The sequence below is a fragment of the Podarcis bocagei genome, assembly GCF_964188305.1.
Source record: "Podarcis bocagei genome assembly, chromosome: 5".
Classification (NCBI taxonomy): Eukaryota; Metazoa; Chordata; class Lepidosauria; order Squamata; family Lacertidae; genus Podarcis; species Podarcis bocagei.
Genome location: NC_138129.1, coordinates 51,152,854 through 51,173,309, shown reverse-complemented (window position 1 = coordinate 51,173,309; position 20,456 = coordinate 51,152,854). Strand labels below are relative to the sequence as shown.

Below are 20,456 nucleotides of genomic sequence, written 5' to 3'. Positions count from 1 at the left end.
AAAAAACATTGTTGCAACCTTCTAAATCCAAAATGTCTGTGTTCTCAAGAAGCAGCCAGTCCTTCAACCAGCAGAAAGCTGCTGATTCATAATAAAGTTTAAGGTCTGGCAGGGCAAACCCCCCTCTTTCTTTTGCATCAGTTAATATTTTAAATTTTATTCTGGGTTTCTTGCCCTGCCAGACAAATTTGGAAATGTCTCTCTGCCACTTCTTGAAACAGTCCACTTTATCCAAGATTTGTAACGATTGAAACAAAAACAACATTCTTGGCAATACATTCATCTTAATAACAGCAATTCGGCCCAGCAAGGAAAGTTTCAGATTTGACCATATTTCTAAATCCTTTTTAACGTCCGACCAACATTTTTCATAATTGTCCTTAAATAAGTTCCCATTTTTAGCTGTCATGTTAATCCCCAAGTATTTCACCTTCTTAACCACTGTTAAACCTGTCTCATTCTGAAACCTCTCTCTTTCAGTCATTGTTAAGTTTTTCTCAAGAACTTTGGTTTTTAACTTATTCAACTTAAATCCTGCCACATGACCAAACTCTTGGATCAGTTCTAATACTCTTTTAGTGCTAGATTCTGGTTCCTGTAGTGTCAGTACTAGGTCATCTCATGTAAACATATCTTGTTCGTGGGACTCTGCTTCTTTAAAAAATGTTAACAATTTCTGCTTCTTTGTAGGATCAGGTGGTCCACGACAATGGCGATTAGATGAAATTTTGAAGCATTATGATATAGGTATGTTTTGGACCATGTCTGCATCTATAGCACCTGTAAATCCCATGCTGGAGCAATTGAAAGAAAGGGTCACAATGCACATTGCTCCATGGAGCCTGACACGGAACAACACAGCATTTGCACTTGTTATGAATCAGGGTGTAAATGTTATACGAAGCATGTACAAACAACCCCACCACACAGTAGAATTTGCCAAAAACATGTAGACCATTGGCATGCATTTGATTGTCACAGTATGTACGCATTAAACCATGACAGAATCAACTTTAAAGTTAATACAACAGCCTAAAGGATAGTGACCTGGGTGGCAGTGCAAGCCTTGCCTCACCTTGGATCAGACTGATTTAACTGACCAATTGTGTCGCAAATAACTCGGTTCTGCCCCCTCCCCCAACATAAAGCTTGTCCCTTTAACATTAAGCCTGCCCCCCCCCAATAAATCCTGGCTATGCCCTTGGCTGCCACCATGTTATGCTTGCTGGTAAAATAATGTAAAGCCCTGACCCTCTCAGAGACAATCAAGCCAGTATAAAATGGAGAGGGTTTGAAAATATTGCATAGCTAGCTGGTTGCAGTTCTTTCTAAAAGTATTTTGCATGAAAATCAGTGAGCTCATACTGTTTATATACTTGTCATTGTGCTAGTTAGTATTGCTAAGCTTATATACTTGCAGATTAAATATTTGCTCCTTGTCCACTTCTTCCTCGGGTGGCGCTGTGGTCTAAACCACAGAGCCCAGGGCTTGCCGATCAGAAGGTCGGTGGTTCAAATCCCCGTGACAGGGTGAGCTCCCGTTGCTCTGTCCCTGCTCCTGCTAACCTAGCAGTTCGAAAGCACGTCAAAGTGCAAGCAGATTAAAATGTACCACTCCAGGAGGAAGGTAAACAGTGTTTCCGTGCGCTGCTCTGGTTTCACCAGAAGCGGCTTACGGTAGTCATGCTGGCCACATGACCCGGAAAAACTGTCTGCGGACAAACGTCGGCTCCCTCAGTCAGTAAAGCGAGATGAGCACCGCAACCCCAGAGTTGTCCGCGACTGGGCTTAATGGTCGGGGGTCACCTTTACCCACATCTTCCTAAGACCAACCAGTTCTTCTCTGCCCTCAGTGCAGGAGGGCACAGCTTGCCTGTGGAATACCATTTTTATCTTTTCCTCTGTTTAGTTTATGTGGATGATGAAGACAGTACTACCAGTGACAATGACACATCCGTAGACTGTGGTCCTAATTCTGTTTCACATAATAAATCCAGCTGTGTCTGTGAAGAAGGATACAGGGAAATGACAACTTTGGGAACCAATTACACCAGTTGTGAGAGTAAGTGTGTTAATTCTCAGATCCTTTAAATGGCATCTACTTGAGCTGCACAGTGATGAAATTTGATATTCAGTCATTGCTAATGTCATAACCAATGGCAATACGCCATTATTTTTCTGTCAATGTTAAACTGTTTCTCAGAGGGTTTTAATTGTCCTTGTTTCAATTGGCTTCTTTATTGTACATTTTAATAAATGACGTTTCATTCCTCTCTTATTGAATTGCTATTGTGTATTATAATCACGAATGACTGTCCTAATTGATTCTATAGTTGTAAACTGCTTACAAGCCATTCTGGAATGCAAGAAGTATATAAGTTAATAAATGACACTGGGGTTTTAGCCATCCCAAAGGGTAGAAAGTATTTCTTTATTATCAATAAAATCCTAATTCTGTAGGTGGAAAGATGGTGCAGCTGTCAGGATCAGAAGCTGAAGCTCTTTAGGCACAGATATCAGCAGAGGATTGCTGAAAAACCTGGTGGGTTGAGGTTGGGGGCTACAATATATTCTTCACACATAGCAGTCTTCTCTTACACTTATAAGCTTAAATGATTATTATACAAAAGCAATCCATGCTAAAAGTCTTTATTATTTAGAAACCTGAACTCATTTAGACCCCAGTTCAGTACATTCAGAAATAACTAGAAGATATAATTTTTGATCGTAACAAATGGTGGCACAATCTGTTATCTCCACACACATAACAAGCACACAAATCGTACAAGTTTACATGGAGCCCATGCATTGCATGTTAGTTGTACATTATGTTTTCTTTACAGAAATTCCCTACCACTGCCAACCAGATATTGAAAGACAAAATGATGGTCTAGGGGTGTGTTTCAATGCAACAAAACCAGAGGTATGTGTGTTGTGATATGTGTGAAATTAACACAGTTCTGTAAATCTGATATGCTTAACCTTACTGGGTTGGTTGGTATGCTAACACTGTCAATGTTTCTTCTTTGAAATGCAAATGGTGATTCTCCCCGCTAGAACAGTAGTGCTAAATGCAAATTAGATGTTTTCATTGTTAGCTAACTCACTCTCACTCTCCAAATCCATTGAAAATTGAGGGAACTGGAGAGAAGGAGGTAATTGGACAAGGAAAATGCTTGATTCATGTTCTACTCACTCCTTTACTTTATGGATAAAGGACATTTAAAAAATGTTGAAGTGATTCCTTCCCATCTTCTGGAAATTTGTTTCTTCAGTTGGGCAGGTGGGTGGGGGAAACCATTTTCAACTGATTAGAAAAAATAATTATTGGAACACATAATAAAAATCCTGCGCTAAGCATCTGTGGGAGGCAACCTGCTTATGGCTTCTATATGTGGTGCTAATTACTTTATATATCCTCGATATTCATAGTGTATATATAGAGTGTATATATAGTATATATAGTGTATATATAGTATATATATATATAGTATATAATACTATATATATAGTATTTTGTATTGCTCATTGTTTTAAAGTTTACTGGTTGTAAAATGCTTTTGTGGTATTCTATCTTTGAGACTTTTATGTTCGTCACTAATAAATGTAATAAAAATTATTATTATTATGTTCCAGACCTCACTCTGATGTTAAAGACAGGATGTGTTAAGAAAGGGGTTGGGGGAGGGTTGTGAAAGAACCACTGTTTTTGTGAAGAGCTGCTGGAAGGAAAGGGAGGAAACTGAAATAGGTCTTATCTGCCCAACATCTCTGTGAAATAAGTTTGGCTGAGAGATAATGGGCAGATCCACCCCATACATTTACAACATATTCAATGGACAATAATCAACACGACTTCCTTCATAAAATCCTGGGGACCGTAGTTTCTTCAGAATTCTGCAAATTGTAGCCCTGGGAGGGGGGAACTACAATTCCTAGAATCCTTTGGGGGAAGTAATTTGCCTTAAATGCACAACTGATCTGCCCAGCAACATGGCCAAAGTTCTCCTAGTGAGCGTCAGAGCTAAGAGGGGATTTGAATCTGGGTGTCTCTAATCCTAGTGCAACCATTATAACCACTATTTGGCCCAGCAAAATATTTTCTGCTCATGCCTGGGGCAATATCAGACCATTTGACTTAACCCAGCCTATACTACTTTTTGGGGGTATTTCATTGTATTTCCTTGTCAGCTGATCTCTGCCAACACACATTTCTTCTCTTCTCTTAGAATTACTTCAGTCATAACGACAGTTTCTACTGCTCAGTGGTAGGGACAGCCTTCAATGTTTTTTTATCCTTCTGTGAAAATGGCAGTGTGATACCAACTTCCTTGCAGGTAAGGCTTCCCAAGAACTGAGTCAACATCTGGCCATAGCATCTCCTTCCTGAGAAGTTCTGTGCCTTCCTGTTTGCAAGACTGTGTGGTTTCCTACTGTGGTCAGTGAAAGATGGGTGGATCTATGACAGTTTACACAGACAAGGCTTTCAATGTTCAAAACTGTTTAATTTCAAACAAATAAAAATATTGAGATCATGTGGCCCTTCAGATGTTATTGGACTAGAACTCCTATCATCCTTACCTATTATCCATGGGAGAAGAATATAGAAAGAAAGATAATATGTTTTGGTCTTGAAGTGGTCTATGTAGTTGATATTAAATTGTAAATTTTGTTGTTGTTTCACAATTAAAGAACAGACAGACAGGTAGATATTTTCTTTTGCTCTAGGATAATGTACACCCATTGAGCCGTACAAAATCTACTGTGCTTTGTACATATTCTGAGAATTCATTCATTTATTTATTGAATTTTTATACCGCCCTATACCTGGAGGTTTCAGGGCGGTTCACAAAAAAGATCACAATATATAAAAATAAAAACAATAATCCAATAACACTCCCCTCCCCAAAGAGTCACATTTTAAATTTCAGCCAAATTTCAGCCAAAGGCCTGGTTAAAAAGTAATGTTTTTGCCTGGTGCCTAAATTTCAGCCAAATTTCAGCCAAAGGCCTGGTTAAAAAGGAATGTTTTTGCCTGGTGCCTAAAAGTGTATAATTAAGGCGCCAGGCGAACTTTCCTGGGGAGAGCATTCCACAAACAAGGAGCCACTGCAGAGAAGGCCTTGTCTCATGTAGCTATCCTCCTGCCTCTCTTGAAGAACTGATTGTAAGAAGGCAAGCAAGGTTTTGAATTGTCATGTGGTTTCTTGGCTTCTTGTAATGCTGCAGGACACAGTGGGCTCCGTTGACAAACTTCTTGTCAGCAGTTCGCTACAGAGTATTGAAACAAATGAGGAGCGTGTATCAGCTGTGACGTTGGTTTTGGACGGACTGGCCTCAGCCGCAGTTGCAAAAGCTATTGCATCTCCAGAGCACCAATCTCAGACTGTGGTTACTAACTCAATAGGTAAGGAGAATTGTCCACGGAGTTTTCTTGGCAGGAATACTGGAGTGGCTTGTCCTTTCCTGCTCCAGGTGGATCACGTTTAGTCAAAACTCTCCACTATGACCTGTCCATCTTGGGTGGCCCTGCACGGCATGGCTCATAGCTTCTCTGAGTTGTTCAAGCCCCTTCGCCACGACAAGGCAATGATCCAACTACCACACAATTGCGCTCATTTCACATGCTAGCAAGGTTATGCTTAAAATTCTACAAGGAAGGCTCAATTAGTATATGGACGGAGAACTCCCAGAAGTGCAAGCTGGATTTCGAAGGGGCAGAGGAACCAGAGACCACCAAATTGCAAACATGTGCTGGATTATGGAGAAAGCTAGAGAGTTCCAGAAAGACATCTACTTCTGCTTCATTGACTATGCAAAAGCATTTCACTGTGTTGACCACAGCAAACTATGGCAAGTTCTTAAAGAAATGGGAGTGCCTGATCACCTCATCTGTCCACTGAGAAATCTCTATGTGGGACAAGAAGCTACAGTTAGAACTGGAAATTGAACAATTGATTGGTTCAAAATTGGGAAAGGAGTACGACAAGGCTGTATATTGTCTCCCTGCTTATTTAAGGCTGGACTGGATGAATCCCAAACCGGAATTAAGATTGCATATCTGAGGTTGTTGATATTTCTTCTGGCAATCTTAATTCCGGTTTGGGATTCATCCAGTCCAGCCTTAAATAAGCAGGTAGACAATATACAGCCTTGTCGTACTCCTTTCCCATGGCCTTATAATAATAATGACATAGCCTAATAATAATAATAATAATAATAATAATAATAATAATAATAATAATAATAATTTATTTGTACCCTGCCCATCTGGCTGGGTTTCCCCAGCCACTCTGGGCAGCTTCCATAGAAACCAAAAAACACTAAAATATCATACATTAAAAACTTCCCTTGATGGCAGAAAGTGAGGAGGAATGAAAGAACCTTTTAATGAAGGTGAAAGAGGAGAGCGCAAAATATGGTCTGAAGCTCAACATCAAAAAAACTAAGCTCATGGCCACTGATCCCATCACCTCCTGGCAAAAATAAGGGGAGGAAATGGAGGCAATGAGAGATTTTACTTTATTGGGTTCCATGATCACTGCATATGGTGACAGCTGTCATGAAATTAAAAGATGCCTGCTTCTTGGGAGAAAAGCGATGGCAAACCTAGACAGCATCTTAAAAAGCAGAGACATCACCTTGCCGACAAAGGTCCGTATTGTTAAAGCTATGGTTTTCCCAGTAGTGATGTATGGAAGTGAGAGCTGGTCCATAAAGAAGGCTGATCACCGAAGAATTGATGCTTTTGAATTATGGTGCTGGAGGAAACTCTTGAGAGTCCCACGGACTGCAAGAAGATCAAGCCTATCCATTCTGAAGGCAATCAGCCCTGAGTGCTCACTGGAAGGACAGATCCTAAAGCTGAGGCTCCAATATTTTGGCCACCTCATGAGAAGAGAAGACTCCCTGGAAAAGACCGTGATGCTGGGAAAGATGGAGGGCACAAGGAGAAGGGGACAACAGAGGACGAGATGCTTAGACAGTGTTCTTGAAGCTACAAACATGAGTTTGATCAAGCTGCGGGAGGCAGTGGAAGACAGGAGTGCCTGGCGTGCTCTGGTCCATGGGGTCACGAAGAGTTGGACACGACTAAACGACTAAACAACAACAGAGATTTAAGAGGGCTTTCAAAGCAGCAGCAGCAGCAGAAATGTTTTGTTTGTCTTCATTTTATATTGCTGAAACCCAGTGGATAAAATTCTGCTTCTCCTTTCCTTCCTTCCTTCTGTCTCCTTGTATTTCTGTTGTGATGCTAACAGAAAGCCATGATTGGGGATTTTTTACCAACTATATTGGAAGGTTGAGAAGGAAGGCTTGGAGATTTTGAGAGATTTGTCACACATAGGGATGGAAGAGAATTCTGTTTGGTCTGCACTTTAAACAGAACATACATGATTTGCAATTAACAGACTTATACATTGAGTGGAACACAGTTAAAAACTCCCCTGCATACAAAGGGGGTTGGGGGATGAGTACAAAATGTGTATATTAGGAGAAAATGGATGAAACTACACAAACATTTTTCTTCTTCTTAAAAAAAAGTGCAGTAAATGGGATGGAACAGACTTATTATTGAATGCATGTGAAACCGACTTTAATGGAAATAAGCTGATCCATACACCCCTAGTCATTCATAGTGATGGGTGAGCTCTCAATAATAATAATAATAATAATAATAATTTATTATTTGTACCCCGCCCATCTGGCTGGGTTTCCCCAGCCACTCTGGGCGGCTTCCACAGAAACCAAAAAACACTAAAATATCATACATTAAAAGCTTCCCTGAATAGGGCCGCCTTAAGATGTTTTCTGAATGTCAGGTAGTTGTCCATCACCTTGACATCCGATGGGAGGGCATTCCACAGGGCGGGCGCCACCACCGAAAAGGCCCTCTGCCTGGTTCCCTGTAGCTTCGCTTCTCGCAATGAGGGAACCGCCAGAAGGCCCTCGGCGCTGGACCTCAGTGTCCGGGCAGAACGATGGGGGTGGAGACGCTCCTTCAGGTATACTGGGCCGAAGCCGTTTAGGGCTTTAAAGGTCAACACCAACACTTTGAATTGTGCTCGGAAACGTACTGGGAGCCAATGTAGGTCTTTCAAGACCGGTGTTATGTGGTCTCGGCGGCCGCCCCCAGTCACCAGTCTAGCTGCCGCATTCTGGATTAGTTGTAGTTTCCGAGTCACCTTCAAAGGTAGCCCCACGTAGAGCGCATTGCAGTAGTCCAAGCGGGAGATAACTAGAGCATGCACCACTCTGGCCAGACAGTCAGCGGGCAGGTAGGGTCTCAGCCTGCGTACCAGGTGGAGTTGGTAGACAGCTGCCCTGGATACAGAATTGACCTGCGCCTCCATGGACAGCTGTGAGTCCAAAATGACTCCCAGGCTACGTACCTGGTCCTTCAGGGGCACAGTTACCCCATTCAGGACCAGGGAGTTCTCCACACCAGCCCGCCCCCTGTCCCCCAAAAACAGTACTTCTGTCTTGTCAGGATTCAACTTCAATCCATTAGCCGCCATCCATCCTCCAACCGCCTCCAGGCACTCACACAGGACCTTCACCGCCTTCACTGGTTCTGATTTAAAAGAAAGGTAGAGCTGGGTATCATCTGCATATTGATGGACACCCAGTCCAAACCCCCTGATGATCTCTCCCAGCGGCTTCATATAGATGTTAAAAAGCATGGGGGAGAGGACGGAACCCTGAGGCACCCCACAAGTGAGGGCCCAAGGGTCTGAACACTCATCCCCCACCACCACTTTCTGAACACGGCCCAGGAGAAAGGAGCGAAACCACTGTATAACAGTGCCCCCAGCTCCCAACCCCTCTAGACGGTCCAGAAGGATGTTATGGTCGATTGTATCAAAGGCCGCTGAGAGATCCAGCAGAACTAGGAAACAACTCTCACCTTTGTCCCTAGCTCGCCGGAGATCATCAACCAGTGCGACCAAGGCAGTTTCAGTCCCATGATGAGGCCTGAACCCTGATTGGAAGGGATCCAAATGGTCCGCATCCTCCAGGCGTGCCTGGAGTTGTTCAGCAACCACACGCTCAATCACCTTGCCCAAGAATGGAAGATTTGAAACTGGGCGATAGTTGGCCATACTGGCCGGGTCTAAAGATGGTTTTTTAAGAAGCGGTTTAATGACCGCCTCTTTCAGCGGATCTGGGAATGTTCCCTCACAGAGGGAAGCATTCACCACCCCGCAGAGCCCATCGCCCAGCCCTTCCCGGCTAGCTTTTATAAGCCAGGATGGGCAAGGATCAAGGAGACAGGTGGTTGGTTTCACTCGTCCAAGCAGCCTGTCCACATCCTCGGGGGTAACGGATTGAAATTGATTCCATGCAACTTGACCAGACAGGGCTCTAGCACTCTCCCGCCCCAGCCCTGCTCCCACGGTGGTGTCTAGCTCCTTCCGAATATGAGTGATTTTATCTGCAAAAAACTTTGCAAAATCGTTGCAGGAGATCTTGGGGTCTTTACAAGGCCCCGATGGTAAAGGTGGTTCCGTTAAATTGCGGACCACCTGAAAGAGTCTCCTGCTACTATTTTCTGCAGATGCAATAGAGGCGGCGAAGAAAGTCTTCTTTGCCGTCGCTATCGCCACTTGGTAGGCTCGACGTTGAGCTCTAACCTGTGTCCGGTCAGATTCGGAGTGAGTTTTCTGCCACCGACGCTCTAGCCGTCTCAGCGATTGTTTCATCGCCCTCAGCTCCGAAGAAAACCACGGGGCTGTCCGGGCTCCATGCAATCGGAGAGGGCGCTTCGGAGCCAGACAGTCGATAGCCCTGGTTAACTCCGCATTCCAGCGGGCCACCAGGGAATCAGCTGAAAGGCCATCAACACGGGATAAAGCATCCCCTACCACTCTCTGGAAACCATTTGGATCCATTAAGTGGCGGGGGCGGACCATCCGAATTGGTCCCACCTCCCTGCAGAGGGGAAGGGTCGCGGAGAAGTCCAGTTGCACCAGGAAGTGATCTGACCATGGCACTTCTTTGGTTTCATTTTTACTTAGTGTCAGATCACCCACGTCGCTAGAGGTGAATACCAGGTCTAAGGCATGTCCATGACTATGAGTTGGGCCCAACTTATTCAGGGACAGCCCCATGGAGGCCATGCTTTCCACGAAGTCCCGAGCGGCCCCTTGTAAGGTCGTGTCGGCGTGGATGTTAAAATCCCCTAGGACAACCAAACTAGGTGTCTCCAGGAGAACATCCGCCACGACCTGAAGCAGCTCGGACAGGGAATCCTTGGTGCAGCGGGGAGGTCGGTACACCAAAAGGAATCCTGTACTGCCCCTATTGCCCAACTTCCAGAACATGCACTCAGAAAACTGGGTCTTCCCAGTAGGACGCCTGGTGCAGACTAATGACTTCCTAAAAATCACTGCAACCCCCCCTCCCCGCCCACATGACCTGGGTTGCTGTGCGTAAGAGAAACCTGGTGGGCAAGCGGCAGCAAGGACGGGCCCATCTGTCTCATTCAACCAGGTCTCTGTCACACAAGCCAGGTCAAATCCTCCATCCACAATCAGGTCGTGGATGGCAGTGGTTTTATTCACTATTGACCTGGCATTACACAGCAACACCTTCAGGTTATGTGGGTTTCCCCTGTTGATTCCAGTATCCATCTGGTCAAGGCCAGACCCGGAGGCAGGGATAGTCTTCAAACAACGACTAAACCTGCCTCCTCGGTAATGACATGGTCTGGTCTTAGCGTAACTCCGCCTCCTGCCCATGATCACCGAGATCGGATGTCCCAGTGCTTCCCCCCCTGTGGAACTTGTCCCAGCCATCGTGTTGGCTGGGGCCTCACTCCCAGGCAGCCCTGATCCCACCCCTTAAAAACAAAACACAAACTATACAGAACCAATAAAACAACAGAAAACAAAAACAGAACAATTACACTAAAATTAATCCCCAACCAAATATCCATTACACCACCCACCCCCAGCAAGAGAAAAAAGGAAAAAAAGAAATACAAATTTAAATTGCCACCGACTGCTTGAGGACATTTTAAAACACATTGGAACAGGGAAGCAATTGCAGAACACTTCCCAGCTTCCCCAAAAGTTTGTTCCAAATAAGGGCCTGGGCCACGCCCCCTGGGCCAGTTGGAGAAGGCCCTGGAAGGGAGCAGGCCCTGCAGTCCTCACCCAGCCGATGGTCCGAGGCTTCCCTGCAGCAGGAGTCCCTTTATAGCCGGGAGAAAGGGCCTGGGCCACGCCCCCTGGGCCAGTTGGAGAAGGCCCTGGAAGGGAGCAGGCCCTGCAGTCCTCACCCAGCCGATGGTCCGAGGCTTCCCTGCAGCAGGAGTCCCTTTATAGCCGGGAGAAAGGGCCTGGGCCACGCCCCCTGGGCCAGTTGGAGAAGGCCCTGGAAGGGAGCAGGCCCTGCAATGGCTAGATCAGGAATGAGCTAGGCTTTTTGTGAACTTTCATGGTTAGTGTTTGGAAAAGTCAGTATTTCATGGTTTGTGTTTCATGACATGTGTGCCTTCATGCATGTTGTTGCGGTCCCTTCTGGGATTTGCTTTTTCATTGTCCCACAAACACATAGTTAGTCATCATGATGTGTATCTAAGAACCCATGTCCCTTCTTTGCTTGTTGTAGTGATCCAAACCCACATAATCAGTGAAGAGGCTTTTTCAAAAAATGAAGCTCTGCATTTAGAGGCTCAGGAAGACCAAATGACCATTGATCCCAGAGCAGTGATTGACAGGATCACCCAAGGTATGCTTTCTGCTCATTCCTCAGATAACACTTGTTCAAGATAAAAAATAACCACTTATCACAGTGCTTCTAAATCCCTTAGAAAAGTACCTTGAATATTCTCTTTCTTCAGGCACACCAAACTTTTTACTATCTTTACCATGTACTTTTAACTAGTTTCATTGACTGTCAGCATCAATTTGACCTGTATTTCTCAGCAGTAAAAAAGTGCAACCTAATTGTACATATTTGAGAAGGAGGTCCAGTCTTCAGGTACAAACCACTGGCCCTGGCTGGGAAATGAGAATCTGGGACTTGTGGCAGGACAACAAAAAAATATGACTCCCTATCCCTTGTGGCTGGCATCAGGATGTGGTGTCCCTGTGCAGGGACAAACAGTGCATTGTGAAGACAGCAGCATGAGAAATTTATATGTGTGGAATTGCCTAAGGGGCAATCAGATTCTCACTCCTGCAACACTCTATTCTACCAAAGAAAAGTACATGTGTGTATACCGAGGCAATCTTTGGTACGTGACATGTATTTTCACTGTTCTGCCTCTGACATTCCTTCTGTCTCTTGCAGGTCCTGTTGCTGTGGCCTTTATGTCATACAGTGGACTGGGATCACCCCTGAGTGGGATTCTTCTGCAGGATGAGACTCAGCAGAGCAGGGGAATTCTGGGAGAAATCTTCCGCATGAACTCCAGGATGCTAAGCGTTTCCACCAGCCTCTGGATGAGGAATATTTCCAGCCCTGTCAACCTCACCTTTCGTCACCTTGAGGTGTGTAAATGAATTCTGCAGAGGAGATCAGGGAAGTGTTTTTTCTGTTCATATTGTGAATATCTATTAAGATGTGAGAGAGACCCCTCCCCCAATGTCAAGGAAAAGGTAGAGCTGGGCCAAGACCCTCAGCTGAACTCCCTGTATTCATCCAAGCTTTGTTCCCTGACACTCAGATTCACACGCAGGTATCCTAGTTTATCAGAAATGTGTTCATAGACATAGTTCCTTCTGCTTGTCATGTATTCTTTACCTGTTAATCTTACTTTGCGGCTCCTATTCTTTGCATCAGAAAGACGCATAACTTTCAGTGGACTTTCTCCAGATCTTCCTCCAACCCTTCCCCTTTCTTACAGAATAAAGTTCCCCAGGAAAAAGCGGTTTGTGTCCACTGGGACTCTGCAAGCAGAAGTGGTGCCTGGTCCCCTGAGGGCTGCCAGCTCCTCCAGTCTAACAGCACTCATTCAGAATGCAGCTGTCAGTACCTGTCCAACTTTGCTGTGCTGATGGCCCCCACTCCCAAGCAGGTAAGTCAGACTTAGGTCCAGCAATGTCTGAGTTCCCTGTTGGAGGAAAGAGTGAAACACCAGACCCTAAGTTACCACTAATCCATTAATTTTGGGACTTGTTATAGTATTTCATGGATTACAGTGGTGCCTCGCAAGATGAAATTAATTCGTTCTGCAAGTCTCTTCGTCTTGCGAGTTTTTCGTCTTGCGATGCACGGTTTCCCATAGGAATGCATTGAAAATCAATTAATGCGTTCCTAGGGAAACCGCCTTCAGACCAGGTCCGGGGACAGTCTGTCCCCGGACCTCTTCTGAAGGCTGGGGGGGGACAAGGGCTTTTCATCCCACCCCCAGCATTTTAAAAAACCCCGGGACAGCGGAGGACTTCTCCGCTGTCCGGGCGATCTTAAAATGCTGGCGGGCGGCATTTTAAAATCGCCCCGGGACAGCGGAGGACTTCTCCGCTGTCCGGGGCGATTTAAAAGCCCCTGGGAAGGCAGGCAGGGGGGACAAAGACTTTCGCCCCCCGCCCGCCTTCAGAAGGTGTTCCCGCCCCGCCGCCCGGCTTCGGAGCAGCGTTCCGAAGCCCGGCGGCGGCGGGAGGAGGCATTCCCGCCCCACCGCCCGGCTTCGGAGGAGGTCCGAGGACAGTGGGGAAGACGCGCTGTGCTTCCCCGCTGTCCCGGATATTTCCCTATGGGCTGTCGTCTTGCGAAGCAAGCCCATAGGGAAATTCGTCTTGCGAAGCGCCTCCAAAACGTAAAACCTTTTCGTCTAGCGGGTTTTCCGTCTTGCGAGGCGTTCGTCTTGCGAGGTACCACTGTAGATAGTGTGAGGCTGCTCCAGAGTTAGTGGTGGAGAAACACGTTCATAGAATACTTCTTAAAACTGCTGCAGGTTTCTTTGTCATCATTAATGGTTAAAAGGGCAATTCGGACACCTGATGTCCAAACTGGTGAGGGGGTGGAATCAGGCTGAGGTGCTGCACACCAACTTTTTTATTGTATTTAAGGCATAACTATTAGGTTTATTATATATATACACACATATATACACATATTACATTTCAGCAAGATGCTCAGCATCACTTTAATTTTCCTTATGGAATCGCTGGAGCTTGTGGAAGCTGAGGATTTTGTGGAATCAAAATCTGCTAGATGCAGTGTAAAAAACCCCCACATGTTTATCAAAAGTCAGTTTTTGGTTCTGAGAGCCACTGTCCTGTGTTACAGGGAGCTCTGATCCTCTCCATTATCAGCTACATTGGACTCATCATCTCGCTCATCTGCCTCTTCCTGTCCATTGTTACCTTTCTCTTTTGCCGCTCCGTCCAAAACAGCAGCACCTTCATCCACCTGCAGCTGAGTTTGTGCCTCTTCTTTGCGGACCTCATCTTCTTAATCGGAATTGACAAAACATACAACAAGGTATTTTGGCACATCCTTGGAGGATATGGCAGAGACTTGATAACTGCTCCCTACCCCATCCAGTCATGCACTCTGATCCAAAGCGGTACAGGAATCTAGTACTGAGTACTGACAAAAGGGCGCCTTTGATTTCCATTCCAGATCCTGTGCTCGGTCATAGCTGGGGCACTGCAGTACCTCTTCCTGGCCTGTTTTGTGTGGATGTTCTTGGAAGGTATGAACCTCTTCATCATCGTCAAGAACCTGAAAGTGGCAAATTACGGCGGTACCAGCAAGTGCATGAAGATATCCATGTACCTCTGTGGCTATGGGCTCCCTGCCATGATAGTTGGCATTTCTGCAGCAATTTCACCCAGGTCCTATGGGACCCATTATCAGTAAGTGTCTGTTTTAGAATATAGGGAGGCAGGGAGATCTGCAAAGGTCATCCTTTGAAGTCCTCTGTTTAAAATAATTGGATTGCCCATGTAACTAGTGCACCTCAATCTTGAATGTATTTACTGATGGATTTTATTATCACTCTACAGACCCAGGTTTGTGGGCTAACAGACACAAAGACCAGCTAAGGTTTTCCAAGCCCTTTCCACACACCCCAACACAATAAGGAAGTGGTAACTGTGATCTTAGTTAGACCGTCACTTGGCAGATGTGGATCCCACCTCCTCTGCAATCGCTGGATCCTCTTCCATCTATATTCAAATGGACATACTGGGCATTAGACATAAAACAGAATGAATCTGCATTGAGTTTCTATTTTCAGAATGAAACTTCATTTATGAAAAAGTGTTTTTGAGGGGTATATAGTGAGGAATAGTTCCAGACTGTGTGGACTAGGTAGGGAAAAACAAACAAACAAGCTGAGTGAACACTGAATGTAGACTATATAATGTTGTGTACATGTAGCCGTGTTTTCAGGTGTAACTGCAGTTTTGGTGCTTGTGGGTTTTCCAAAAGTTATGTTGATGGTATTTCTTTTTCCTTAGCTGCTGGCTTAACCATGAGAAAGGTTTTATCTGGAGCTTCCTGGGACCCGTCTGTGCCATAATCGTGGTCAGTAAAAATAGCTCTCATTCTCTAAAAATAACAGGAAAATGGGGCAAAAACACAAGAAAACACAGACTGCTTGTTGAACATCTCCCTGCTTTATAACTGCTAAAGGAAAGGAAATCTTTTATGGGCTGAGGGGCAGAATTCATAATTCTTGTTGTCAGCCAGATCTAGGCCAGGTCTTTGGCTTCATCTAATACTTGAAAGGAGTCCTGAGAGTTACTTCTATATTTGCCCTCATGTCTTCAGTTTAATTAGTTATCAATAATTCTGCAATAGCTCGGTTTTACTACACTGATATGGGCTAGAAATAATTTTGCAATGTCACTAGAAACTTTTTCAAACTGATAGTGAATCTGCATCACTCATCTAGAAACTGGATATGAATAAAGTGACTTCCAGAGAGTTTGTTCATTGAAATGTCATCCTGATTGGTTTTCACAATATTTGCGGGCAGCTTATACAATGACCCGGTTTATTATTTCTGCTTAGTTCATGGTGCAGTTACATGAGTTACCATTATATTTCCCCATAATTTTCTTTCCTGCAAAAGGTCTGGTGTGTGTGTGAATGTGTGTGTGTTTTACAAGTGTGTTTATTGCACATAAGCACCAAATTTGTTTTCATTGCCCAACATAAATTTACTGCTTTGCAACTGAATCCCACTCACAAAATGCAACAGTCCTAAGAATTATGCTTCACATTTTCCAGTGGAGCACTTTTTATCCGTTCTCAAATTATTTTTCTTTTTCTCAGATCAACATTATGTTTTTCTGCCTTATTCTGATGATCTTGCATAAGAAACTTGCATCTCTCAATTCTGAGATCACTACCCTCAGAAATACCAGGTAAGATAAACCACATAGTAGTGCAAAATCCAGCTCCCCAGTTTTAAGTGGTGATTTTAAAAACTGGACTTGGTGATTGGCACCTGAGTTACTGGAACACTTCAGACATTATAGCAAATCTTAACTGCTTTCCATTGCTACCCACAACTTTTCCAAGTCTTATGAAGCTTTGGTTTCCTTCTATTAAACATGAGTGAAGAACATGTACTTTCAAGGACAGCCACTGAGAAAAAGAGGGTTGTCTGGGATTCGTTCAGGTAATACAACTTTTCAGTACTCCCTTACCTTTTCATGACATCCATGCTGTTGCCTTCCTCTTTTGTAGGTCACTGACATTTAAGGCAATGGCCCATGTATTCATCCTGGGTGTGACTTGGTGTCTAGGCCTCTTTCAATTTGGCCCTCTGGCTGAGGTAATGGCATACCTGTTCACAATCACCAACAGTGTGCAGGGATTCTTCATCTTCCTGGTACATTGCTTGCTGAACAAGAAGGTAATGTATGGAACAAGAGAGGGTAGCACTTAGAGCAAGCAATATCAAATAAAATGTGGGGGAATAGGATACAAGTGTCATTTAAATTCTACTCAATATTGATCCAGAGCAGATTCCAACATATGGTTAGCGGAGTAAAAACTTAGGCCAGAGGCAATGAATATTTCATCCAGCAGAGCTTTACTGCTATTGAAGGCAAATGAGCATAATGGTCTCAAATCCAATACATTCAGGATTGGCACTGTCCATAAGAAATCCAGTTGCAGCAGACGTAACTTAAACTTACAATACTTATAATAAGTCTTAAACTTAACACTAACCCACAGAACACCACACCAGACAGAAAAGAGATAGAAAGAGAAAGTAAGTGAAACCCAGGCTCCTTCTGGCCCTATTATTATAGTCGGCATGACCTTGACAGAAAGAGATAACAGAACCAGTTTAAACCAGCTGTACTCAGCTTCTCAAACATCATGAAGCTTCTTTCACACAGAGAAGCTTCCAGAATCCTCTTGAGCTAAGTAGAATAGGAAAGATCTCTACACATCAGATCAATACTTTCTGTGCTAAGAAATGTAAATTGACAACAAGATATAACTTAGTGCAAATTTTCAAGGCTGACTCCTGGTGGACCGTTGAACAAGGGATAATTTTGTTCCTTGCTCCCTGCAATACTCACTCCAAAGAAACAGAATGAGATTGGCAGCCAATACTGAGCAAATCAGCTCTGCAAGTGCACCTTGGGTTCAGAATCAGAAACTTCCTTCCTCCTCCTCCTCTTATGACTCCCCAATGACCATTTATATTGCTACTACAGGTATTCAGAACTAAACTCCTCACTTTTGACAGTGTTTGTCCCCTTCCTCCTCTTAACTGGTGCAAGTGGAATGACTTTATGAAGCCTAATTAAGAGTATATAAATCACATCGAACAATTTGCTTCCATTTGGCTGGCTGTTACATGCATGCAATAGAGGTTATGCTCTAGTGCAGGGATGGGGAACCAACAGTCTGGGAGCTATTCTGGGTTTATTAGGTATCCAATTTGGCATGTGAGGAGGTCATTCCCCCCAAAATGCACCCACCTACCCATCAGGTGATGATGTCAGATGATGGTTGGGAGGGCAATGTTTAATCCTGCCTTGGCTGTGTGCCCTGTTCCCAGGAGGAAAAAGGTTCACACAGCCAAGGCACCAGGGTTTAATCTCCACTCATCGTCTGATGATAGGGATTAAATCTTGCTCAAAAGCACTGTTTGAAGCAGCTCATGTTTCTATGAAGTGAGTGGCTGGGCAACTGTGACAATACCCTCCCCCAGTGGTGCTGGTGCTGCCTGCCTGCTTGCATGGGAAGCATACAAGCTACTTCAAAGAGTGCTTTTGAGAAACACTTTGAAGTAGCCTCCACAATCCTCTTTCAGCTCTAATGTCGGTGCAGAAGCTGCCTTAAAGTGCTTCTCAAAAGCTCTGTTTGAAGCATCCTCATCTCCATGCATTTGTTTAAAGGTTATTGCAGCGATGGTAGATGGTAAAACTTAATCTGTGCCATTCTGTTTTCTTTCTTTTTGTTCTGCACTCTCATCTTCATATAACCTAATTAAGAGTGTATAAAGCACTTTTAATAATCTGTCCCATTTTGCTTGCTTGTTATATGCATGCAACATAGGCTATGCTTTAGTGACTGCAGAGTCTAGGAGGATTTGACTGAGGCTAGAACTTTAGTCAGCAGCTAGCATCTGCACTACTCTGTTCCCTCTTTTTTTTCCTGGCAGTTTTTCACTCTCCACTGTGCAATCAGGCAATACTGGAGTTATCATGAGTGAGGACTATGAGCACAACCCTGAGATTTACCGTATTTTTCGCTCTATAACACGCACCAGACCATAACACGGACATAGTTTTTAGAGGAGGAAAACAAGAAAAAAATATTCTAAATGAAATAGTGGATATATGATTTTTGTGGTTCATGCTGTGGCCACAGACATGTGATCTGACAGTGAGTTTGGAGTAGCCCAATGCAAAACTCCTGAGGATCCATGTGGATCCATGCTTTGTAACCACGGAGGAGGAAAGGAAGGGGAACCATGGATCCTCTGCTCACGACTGCAGCAGATCCCCCCCGCCACCCGCAGGCATTCGCTCGATAACACGCACAGACATTTCCCCTTACTTTCTAGGAGGAAAAAAGTGAGTGTTATGGTGCAAAAAATACGGTATTTTAGAGAAGCAAGGAGAGGGAAGACAGGATGTAGTTAAGAGAGGGCCTGAGAGTTAAGATGAGAGACAATAGGTTGAGAGTGGGGAGAAGCAGGAGAAAACTGAACATTGTGAATGTATTGGAAATGACAGAAAGATGTGTGATAGAAGGAAAAGCATACAGCCACTGAGACCCATGAAAGGAGATGTGGTGTTGGCTAGAGAGGCTCATTCCAGAGATAGATCAGAAAAAGAACAATAGGCTCAACAGAGACGGTGCAGACCTGCAGCTGTGAATCACTGAGTGATGAGGCATCAAACAAAGTGTTAACAAGTAATGTACAAGTTTAGGTAAAACAGCCCTCTGTGGAGGATGGGGTCAAAGACAGGCCCCAAATAGGGAAGACTAAAGATGGATATCAAAGGAGGCACTGAGAAAAAGAGGAAACGATGGTCACTAGTGTGAATACTGAAGTACTCAAGAAGGAAGGGCATACATCTAAATCTGAAAGGAAAAATCAAATAGGAGAGGGGCAGTGGGGAAGAAACAAGCATATACTTCAAAAGGAAAATTAGTTTGTGGAAGGTGTGACATGGGGCAATTAAATGGGGAGAGGAGAAAGGTGAGATAGTCACAATTGTCAGCATCATGTGAGAAGAAGAGGCAGCGATGCAAGGGAGTGTTTTTATGGGGATACTAGAAATCTTTTCCTAGTAGCTTTGTATTTTGAATCCTCAGGTAAGAGAAACATATTGGCATTTGATTTCTTGCAAGAAAGATATCGAGCCTCCTGCTTCTGACATGACGATGACTTCTGTCCCCATCACCAATCCCATGGTAAGAAAGGTGCCTAATCCAGATATCTTAGCAATAATGATGTGGTTACCCTTGCTTCCGCCAGGTATTCATGGCATTCCATAGGATATCTGAACATTTAGGGGGCAGATAAGCTTCTCCAGCACATGCCATCCTCCTAGTAGAAACATAATCTCTCCACAGATTGCAGCTGGGAGAAGTTAGCTGGGCCATCATCTGGGTATCATATGCCTGGCTACAAAGAGTAATGCTGGTGCAGGTGCTGAGATGTCTATGATTTCTGTACCTGTCAGTGTCCCCCTGGTAAGACAGATGCATGATCCAGACATTTTCTCTAACCAGCAGTGATATGGTTAACCTTACATCTCTCAGCCCCTAATATTCACAGAATTTCACATTCTTAGGACATCTGCCCTTTATAGGCGACAGATTTGCTTCTCCAGGACATTTGTTCCTCCTACTATGAAATACCATCTATTCACAGATAGCTGAGCTGTTGTGGGATTATTATTATTGCCAGAAGGAGCAATGCTGGTGTAGGCTCTGCATGATGTTGCGCCTTCATTTCTGGGAGTTTTTCCCCACCTTTCTGGTTCAGCAGTAAATTGCTGAGTCAAGTG

General features: G+C 44.3%; 1 protein-coding gene across 3 annotated transcripts in view; it reads left to right on the top strand.

Moving 5' to 3' along the window:
• Nucleotides 1-20,456, top strand: part of LOC308586965 (adhesion G protein-coupled receptor E3-like) — a 36,375-nt gene that overhangs the window by 14,435 nt on the left and 1,484 nt on the right. For all 3 annotated transcript variants that reach the window (XM_081194170.1, XM_081194169.1, XM_081194168.1), the window contains 14 exons: nt 691-747; nt 1,910-2,062; nt 2,844-2,923; nt 4,230-4,337; nt 5,230-5,407; nt 11,617-11,736; nt 12,301-12,500; nt 12,857-13,027; nt 14,242-14,436; nt 14,578-14,813; nt 15,420-15,486; nt 16,240-16,331; nt 16,657-16,825; nt 19,759-19,857. In XM_081194170.1, the coding sequence (XP_081050296.1) occupies nt 691-747; nt 1,910-2,062; nt 2,844-2,923; nt 4,230-4,337; nt 5,230-5,407; nt 11,617-11,736; nt 12,301-12,500; nt 12,857-13,027; nt 14,242-14,436; nt 14,578-14,813; nt 15,420-15,486; nt 16,240-16,331; nt 16,657-16,825; nt 19,759-19,857 (1,925 nt within the window). The remainder of the gene's footprint in view (nt 1-690; nt 748-1,909; nt 2,063-2,843; nt 2,924-4,229; nt 4,338-5,229; nt 5,408-11,616; nt 11,737-12,300; nt 12,501-12,856; nt 13,028-14,241; nt 14,437-14,577; nt 14,814-15,419; nt 15,487-16,239; nt 16,332-16,656; nt 16,826-19,758; nt 19,858-20,456) is intronic.